Source organism: Ostrea edulis, chromosome 7, assembly GCF_947568905.1.
Source record: "Ostrea edulis chromosome 7, xbOstEdul1.1, whole genome shotgun sequence".
Lineage (NCBI taxonomy): Eukaryota > Metazoa > Mollusca > Bivalvia > Ostreida > Ostreidae > Ostrea > Ostrea edulis.
The window spans coordinates 26,711,661-26,721,290 of record NC_079170.1 but is presented as its reverse complement, the minus strand read 5'-3'; the positions used below and the strand labels follow the sequence as shown (position 1 = coordinate 26,721,290).

The window sequence follows — 9,630 nt, the reverse complement described above, 5'->3', positions numbered from 1 at the left end:
TTGATATTTTTAGGTCGGGCTTTATATCATCAGAAGAATTTCTATGATACAAAATAATTCTACAGAAGATATATTTTTCATATTATGTACTTAATTTAATGATGATATTCATACTTATTTCTTGTTATCTTTTATGATACCGAATATTGTCGTATTTTGGATTGGAGATTATATCAGGAAAAAATTCAAGATGGCGGACTTTGGAAGACTTGGGTAGTCCTCAACTATGAGTATGAAAGGTAAACAATTCAGTATCTCATAAATTTTTAAAGTTATCAAGTTTTTTGGACGTAGAGTCAATGAAATTCGCGGCCCAGATAAATCAAGAAAGTTTTTAGAAATGAGTTAGTGATGAACCAGGATGTTTTCCTGTAATCTTCACTTTTACTCCATTTCCTGCATCTAAGTCAAGAAAAAAAAAAAATAACTTAAAAAATTTGTTGAACTTCTGGTAGATGGAGCGCGTACATTTTTATTTTTAGCTTTGAGCTATAAAAGTGCAGTATTTCATACAAAATGTTCTTCATGTGAAATATGTCAAATGTACTTGTTCATTCTGCTGAAGGGATCTGACTAACAGGTGGTTTTTCGATAAGTTTTTCTTTGACAGTAAAGCAATGTAATACTACCAATCCAGTCTATATGCTAGAATGCATGTTTGAAATAAAGTGAATTTTGCAATACACTGTAACATAGCCCTCAGCCGGCTCAGGGATTTATTTATGTTCTTTTTGCTATAATAAGGGTACCTTTCCCCCTTTGACAACAAATGAATATTTCCCCTTCCACAGGTATAAATTCCCCTTCAGTTGTAGAAAATACATAAAATTGTATGAGAATCTTAACAAGAAACATACATAGCTATATATATATATATAAAGCACTAAAATGACCAACGACACGAACAATGAGATTGTCAAATTTTCGGGACGACCCGTCCCTTCTTCAGGACAAACGAAAAGAATTACATAATGTGGTCAATATCAACAGAGCATAATAACAAAAACTACATATAAATACATCTAGCACTACAACTACACTAATCTACAAACGTATTTACAACGCAGACTACATATTTTTGGTCTTTAGGCTTGCCAATCAATGTTAAAAGTGTAGAGTATTAGGACATGCCTTATTCGTCCAAAGAGCTGATCTAAAATGTCCGGGAAAAAACCCAATAAACTTAATTAATCTCGAGTCAGGGATTTTCCACCCTGTTGTAAGGGTCCAAAATTCGGCCCCATTCCCAATGCAAAATAGTAGTATTTTTTCCCAATTTGTGTACAAAATTTCCCAATTAAAGTCAATTAAAAAATTGTCTTGTTTTGCAATATTGTCTTGGGGAAAGTGGAATGATTCAAAGAAAGAGTTATTAAATGAAAAAATATATTTATTGGTTTGACACAAATTGTTGACCAGAGGCCCGAGACCACCAAAAGTTTGGAAGGTCTACCTGAAATTTTCGTCCGTCGGTATACTTGTTCAAAGTGCAGTACATATTAACTAGATTGTTCATTTTCTTTGAAAAATACATGTTACATGATTCTATTGTCTTCAAATTTTCTCCATAAAAATAATTCAGCAGCACTACCATCATAGTTCATTATATAAAACATTCTAGAAATATCGGCAACTGTTCGATAAATCCGAATTTCCTCCATTTTTCTCTTTGATTAATACGTACTACATGTATATTGTTGCTTCACTTATTGTACCCACTTCCTTAACCTATCTGAGAGTTATTAGGTAAATATCATATATATTTAGAATGTATTTTCAGTGTACTTTGTGTGAAAATAATTTTTTTAATCTTTGAAGCAGCACACTTCGTTTGGAGAGCCTAATCACCAGAAATGATGATATTGTATGCTGCATTGTATAAAGCAGCATTAGTTCAAATTTAGCTTACTTTTATCATTAATATTAACATAATATACATTTAGAGATATATTTACTTTACAAAATGATTTTATTGGATGTGAAAATATAACTTCCCAAGCCTGGTGCTTTTCTTACTGATTGAACAAGTGTATTGGCATAGATAGTGTCACAGAGAGTTTCATGATGAACTAGATCATGATTTAAAAAATAATTTATATATGCTTGGGCTGTTTATGTCAATTAAGAGCAATACAATATGTATTGAAACTCCATGATTAAATCTAAATTTAACTCAACTTTTATTTAATTTCCTTACTTTTAATATTTCCATTGATTTTTTTTTTCTATTGAAAAAAATTTCATCTAGTATTCAAAAGTATAAATACACAATATTATTAGCCATGATGCAAGTAAAATGGGGAAAATGCTGTCTATTTTCTCTTCCTGACATTTTTGAAGAACCATCTGAGAACTAGAAGCTAGGCCCGGTCACATGGAAATTTGAAAGCTGGTGTTCCGTCAGTCCATGCACCATTGAAAAATAGTTTTAAGTGTCATTTAACCCTGATTGCAATGAAAAAGACTGTTAAGATAAGAAAAACTTCCATTAATGAAGAGAAAATGTTCATCTTTTTATTGAAAAAAGGCGTATTTTAAGAAATATGTTGTAAAACTGTGAATTTCTAAAATTCCCAATTTGGACAAAATGCCGTTAAAATTCCCAATTTTAAAGGCCCAAGCCCCATTCCCAAAATGGTGTGGAAAATCCCTGCGAGTGGAATATATATATATATACATAGATAGATAGGTAGATATATAGATAGATAGATACATAGATAGATAGATAGATAGATAGATAGATAGATATTGAGACATTATAATCTGAGGATGTCCTTCACCCCACTCCCCTCCCCTGGAAGTGCACGACTGCATTCTAAAAAATGTCTCTTAGAAATGAATAGGGTAGGCCTTGTAACATCTGAAAGCTGGATAAAACCCTGGCCCTTTTTGCTTTTAAAATAAATAGTCCATTAGTCGAAGACTGGGTTCAATCCTCTACATTAACACAAATATCATTCCTGGTACAATGTTGCATTTATCATGTCATGAAAAATGTTACCTAGAGTTTAACATTTTTATGAGTATTTTGATGGTTTTGTATTTTAACTGAAATTGATCAATTACATCTCTAGATCCAGTACCCCATACATTAGTATGAAATGCCCAAACTATACATTTGAGTTGAAGGTTAATGAATATATCTCGACATGCAGACAAATACCATAAAACATGTTAATGATTTGGCCAAAAAAATATATACATTTGTTTCCTGTGTTACCAAGGCAAAAAATGTAGGTACTTTATGTTTTTATCATAATTTTATTTAGGGATTGGTTTACACTTGTAATTTCAAGAAATGGACATAAGATAAGAACTAAATAGCAAGATTTTATCACACTTAAAGTACAGGTCACAGTGTCATACCTAAAAGCAGGGCTTGACACTAAAGGCACGTCCGACCAACCAAGTCTACTAAATGATAGGTCCGGTTGGGTAAATTGTCGATTTACTAGTCCGACTGGTCGTGTTGAAAAAATAAACTAAAAACTTTACTTTAAACCATAAGATTTTAATAACAACTAAAAGAATAAGCTAGGTATTTGAAGAGCATGATGGCATAATCTCTATTTTTAGTTCTAATAAATAAGTCGCGGTCGGAACTCGGAAGTGATGTTAATGTGTGTAAATTAAGTCATGTTTCAGATAAATATAAATTGAATTCATTTTTTAAAAGAAAACAGTTTATTTGAATTAAAAATAAGAAAGTGTTTATCAAGTTAATAAATTAAGACTTAAACAGCCATTTTTCGGTGTTGACATTTGTGAGGGAATATCTCTATATTCAAATAAGACTTCTCGTCCTCAAGGATAGATGTCCCAAGAGAAAAAAGGAAAAGGCTGGAAAGAAACAAAGCAGGGCTTATGAAATAGAAAATTAAAAAAACGGTTGAGGTAATTTTATTTGAAATGAACTAAAGCATTTGTATGCCTGGGTAGAATTTAAAGAAACAGAAAATGTAAGATTTTTCGGAGACAATTAAATGCATTTTAGTTTGAACTTAACGTTTGTCATTTGAATTGAGGATTTAGATATGGAGAAACTATCAGGTTTTTTTCTGGAAAGTTGGTCAGGACTAGTGGATGTAAGGTCAGGTCTAGTAAAAATCATTTGAAGTAGCCCGACTGGTCAAGTGCTAAAAAAAAGTAAATGTCAAACCCTGTAGTTAACAAATTGAACCTTGCACCACAAGTGTAATATCCTTGCAGTGGTAGAACGGTCATTCACTTTGTAACAGGGAAGTTGTGAGTTCAAATCCTGCTCATGCCATGTCCATGACAAACCTGAAATGTAAACATAAGTATTGATTGCTCCTTCTCAAAATGCTCGGTGTTTAGAAGGGAGAATCATGGGTCTTTTGGATATGTATATGACCTTAAAGACGGAGAAAGTACTCGACTTAATGATGCAATCTTTGAGTTCTTTGAATGTTAATTACAGTAACCAGGCTAGCTCCCATGCTCTGGAAGCTGTCATTTTGTTTAAATAAGTAAACCCGGATCGGAGTAAAAACCAACTCTGATCCGTAAATGATCTTTTTTCCCCCCGGAAAATAAGTTAGAAAAAATCCAGGTTGGCAGGTTGAGTCCAGGTAGGTCAGGTGACAGGAAACAAACATATACTTTCTTGGCCTTACATGAAATAATATCTTGGAATGCAGAAAATCACTGATTTAAAAAATACAAGATTTGACACATAGTGAAATAAGTCTGTATATTAAACATTTTTTAATCAGATTTTGTTTTAAAAATATGTAGTCTGTAGTAGCATTGGAATCCATCCATCAGACATGTTTCAGGATTTAGACTATATCGTGTTCCTTAAAAACATCAATACAAATACATGTAACAAATTTTCCTGTATTGAAGGTGATCGTGGTAATATTGTACGAGTCTTGCTTCTAAATAAAGAAGCACAATTAGATTTGAGAAAGCATTTTCAAGATGCATTAATTCATCTTAAAATTGAACAAATTTTCAATGCCAAAAATTTATCTAGATTCACCAAAATCCATTCCTGGATTTGATGCAAAGTAGGTTGTAAATGATAAGAACTGAAACCCCCTTATCCACTAGGGTATCCACCATTTACCACGAACTAACCAAAATGGCAACTGTTACTGCATGGTGGTAGTTTATAATTTACTGATGGTAAAACATGGGATGCACCCACTACATTACCTGTCTTTAAAAGTACTATATATAAGTATTTGCAATTATTATTCAGAACTCAAAGCATGGAGATCCAATAAGAATAGAAGTTACATGTAGAATAGGATGAGTGAATGTGAGTGTTCTAAATCACAGTTATAATCAGTTATTTTCATGTATTACATGTATTAATACCCAGTTTATGTGTGTACATTAATGTACAATTTGACTTTTCTTAATCACTTTGTTGTTTAATTTGAAAAGTATTCTATTCTTCATGTACACACCAGCATGTTTTATAGACAGGTATAATCTGATTTTCCTTTTGAAGTAGATCCGGGCAGTGATACGTTCAGGGATGTGATGTCCAGTGTGGTCATACTTGCCTGCCAACCCAACTCCCACCCATTCCAGGAACGACACATCTCCCTGTTAGAACCGGTCAAAATCGGTCGTTCTGTCGCCCGGGCGCGACCTGCTTCAAACAATGGCATATTCGACTGCAAGGTGTTGTCAAGGAACCATGCTGTGGTCTGGTATGAAAATGGCAAGGTAAGGCGGAGGGAAGTGACATTTTATATATCCAAGTATTGTCATGAAGAGTCATGGGAATAAGTTTGCAAGGGTTTTGTTTTTATGCTGATTTATTAACGCAATGCATTAAGCATGCCAAACCCTAGTGTAATTGGGAGTGCGTTCACTAGTGTAATTTTCACTCTATAGGGGAAAATACTGCAGCTGACTTGTATCTATGCAAACTGATTGACAGTTAGTTTGCAAATGAAAGAAAAACATGAGGAAAGTTACAAATGGACACAAAGACGTTCTAAATTGTAGGACCTGTTGAGTGCAAATATTTGTTGGTAAAAAAAAAAAAGAATGATGCTGTTGATTATGATGTCAGGTGCTCTAGAATATCTTCAGTATTTTTGTTAACATTTGAAAGTTTGGATACTTATTGCAAGTGCTTGATCTGTAGCCTTACATTTCACCGCATTATCATTTTGATCCAACAATCACCATGTTTTATTTCCATCAATAATAAGTGCTTACTGAACTTGGCTTATCTATTATAGCAATTTAGCAAATAAACCGAAAATAAATTGAAGATTCCTATTTATATGGTTGGGGGAGGGTGATAGTGTCTGGCGAAGTCCAGTATGTCTTAATACAGATCAGGGGTCAATATCCTGCAGCAGATCTTCATTATACCCCCTCCCACATTCTGCCAGTGTTCTCTATCACAAACAACTTTTGGGTGCCTGTGTATTGGTTTTACCATCTTTCTTTGTCTTTCATCCATGCAACTGCTAACTGGGACAGTTAATTAATTTCACCTAGAGTTAAGTGTAGATTCTAGTTAGTGACCAAAGAGCTGTACTGTGTTACTCAGAATTACATCTTCTCCTTTGTACACCATGGATATTTAAAAGAATTGAGGTCGAAAGAATTCAGTTTAGCCTGTAAGTGTAATACAAAAAAACCGTTAAAACTCGCTTCTTGCAGGTCTTCAGCTATACAATATACTTCAGTTATGTCCCAAATGGGTGAGCCCAGCTAGGGGTATTTATTATTAGTCCTCTTAGGAGAGGTCTAGTTCAATTTGAGGTTTTCTGTGGAATGTCTTCATAGATTTTAAATGAATTAAATGGTCTGATCATGGTGACCGTGTTCTCATCATTATTCTTATTTGTTGTTAATTATAAGTATCAGTTTTGGTAATTGTAAGATTTTCATTCAGAAGTACAGACATCTATATAGTACTAATTTAAGGTGTGCAGATGAAATTTTCTTATATTTTAGATAAAAATAAGCTACAGAGGTGTAAAATCAAGTTGTTGACAGCTTATAAAATTGGTCATTGTTGTGCTTGTGTCGTGTTAGGCGTAATGTAGATTGAAGTACAGGTTCCTTTGTGTAACTTGCTCTGCAATATATGGAATGGTGAAATCTGTAATTGTTAGACAGCCAAGCATGTAGAGCTGTCAGTGAGAATGGCATAGTATGTATATATAGTATGTATACTGCAAAAGAAAACCACAAAGAACCCAAAAATAGAGTACAAAAAGTAATATATAGGGAATTTTTATACTGGAGAGCGTATAATGATTGGTGAATTTTGTTGTTTCTAAGAACATGTAGGAAAAGTCATGATGGGTTACTTGTCTGACAGCATGTGCACAGTGGTACAAATCTAGCATATGTTATGCAGCAAAGCAATATCTTTGTTTATGTGAGACATGCTGAAGTAATTTTAAAGTGTGAAGCTGCTGATAGCCAGATATGTAGTGTTTGGAATATTTACAGAAAATCCCAGAATTTGAAGAATCGGGGACTTTACATTATCATAATTTCAGCTTTAATATTGCATTCACCTTTTGTAGCACTGCATCTAATATTTTATGATTTCTGTAATAGACTGCATCTCTAGTATTCTATGATTTCCGAAATAAACTTATAGATGATGTAAACAGTTCTATTTTCCTTCACTTTGTGGACAAGTCTGACAGCAAAATGAGAAGAAAAAAAAGCTCTCTCTGGCTGCTGCTTCATTATTTTCAAAATTGCCTAGGTAATGTAATTCACTGGGTAATTTTATTAGAAAAGTTTGATAGGTTTTAGAAATGAAGAATGATGTATATCGAAAAAGCAAGTAGTTTTATTTTGAGTAAGATTTCCGTGGTCTCTTTCAGATACATAGCAGACTATTTGTGTCTGTATTATTGGGTTATGTACCATTTTAATGGAAGTGATGCAGAATGTGATGACAGTTAGAGAAGGGATAAAGCATTAGCATGCTAGTGCTCTAGTCAGCAATAATTGAAGAATTTGCATACATATACATGCTAATCTTACAGATTGTGCTGTTCTGTGAGATTCTAAGACTTTCATCATTTAATGTTCTTGGCTTACAAAAATGTGGTATGCATTGAATCCCTGAGATTCTCTCCTGTCTAATTGCTGAGTATATGAAACCATCATTCTTCTTCATAGCAACACTTTGGCAGGAATAAATGGTAGTTGTTAAGTAAGATTTATGGAGTCATGATGAATGAATATAGATAAGGATGGTCATTGACTGTCGTTTATTGATTGCATTATTCTCAATCTCTTCCATTGAAAAAAAAAACAAGGACTGCACATTTCAAGTTAGACAAAAGCTGATGAAATTCAACTTTGACCTATTATTATCCAGGTAACTGACAAAATAAATTATGTAAGAGTATTAAGATATGGAGCAATAAACAAACAGCTGGGCCTTGAACTAGATTTCATTTAATTTCTAGAAAATAAATGGGATGTAAAAGAATCTGAAGAAAAGATTTGGGTACATTGATTTAGAGCCTTTGCAACCTGAGTGTTGAAGGAGAGGATTAGGGATAAAAGCACCACTGAAATACTATGGATTACGGCTGATACTTTTCTGCAGGGTTTACTATAGTAAACCAACCATAAACAATTAAGTTAGATAGCTTTCACTGTCAGTAACAGTGTTAACATGACAGAGGGTCACTGCCTCAGTATTAAATCAGGCAAAATAACAACAACACAGATCCATAGAAAGTAAACCTGTTTTACCTGTCAGGGCCGTCAGTGCATGATGGCAGGGAGGGAAGACAGGGAGGGGGTGTGTCTACTCCAGCATGCTAGAGGTTCCCAGCATGACACTTTCTACTAGACACCACATAAGTGTTCCTTAATTAATCTAACTTAAGTCACTTAACATTAACATCTGGCACAATGCATACAATTGTTCCACCAGTTTTCTTTATTTGTATTTTTAAGTAGTGGGTATATTCATTGTGACCTTATCTATTAGCAATGTACGGTCCTTAACCAAAAGGAATCTCAATGGCCTGTTGGGATGTTCTCATTAAATGTGCATCCTCATGCTACTGTAGGAATGAATTTCATTCTTTTGAAGAATTAATAAGCATATGGAGAAGGTCGGGGATAAATGACCTTGACCCTTTACATCCTGTTTACACTGGTTTTGTGATCAATGTTCTATGCATTAATTTTTCATCCATCTGTTTTGCATTGAAAATTGAATTGGGGGATGAAAACCATATGCTAGAAAATTGTTTACCAGGTCTGGGATGTCCTGAAGTTTAATTTTTAAATATTAGATGACATATTTCTCTTTGATGAAACTTTACTGTTGCCTGTGATGTTTACAGGTCACCAGACTATTACACTCCAGATGACCTAGATTTGTGATCTCTTTTGGTCCAATGGTTGTACGTCACTCATTAACATTTGAATATTTTCATTTTCTCAATTTTATACTTCTTGGCCAATCTTTACCAGTACTAGACAGGCAGCATCTGTAGAAGGTGGCCTGTCCATCCATCATCTCCTTAGATATTTAGAAGCTTCTATTTGGCACAAGGCTTCTAAACAGACAGTATGTTATTACCTTCCTCCATCATGACACAAAGACCTTGAACAGACCATGTGTCATGATATTAAATCAAG

General features: G+C 33.8%; 1 protein-coding gene across 16 annotated transcripts in view; it reads left to right on the top strand.

The window, feature by feature from the left end:
* The first annotated feature begins 140 nt into the window (after positions 1–140).
* LOC125656894 (sarcolemmal membrane-associated protein-like) overlaps positions 141–9,630 on the top strand; it is a 48,155-nt gene continuing 38,665 nt past the window's right edge. For 13 of the 16 annotated variants that reach the window (XM_056143796.1, XM_056143792.1, XM_056143804.1 and 10 more), the window contains exons 1-2: positions 5,226–5,287; positions 5,483–5,703. In XM_056143796.1, the coding sequence (XP_055999771.1) occupies positions 5,278–5,287; positions 5,483–5,703 (231 nt within the window). In that variant the 5' untranslated portion in view covers positions 5,226–5,277. Of the gene's footprint in view, positions 240–5,225; positions 5,288–5,482; positions 5,704–9,630 lie in introns of those variants that run through there. The other 3 variants (XM_056143791.1, XM_048887515.2, XM_056143789.1) reach the window with 2 other exon arrangements.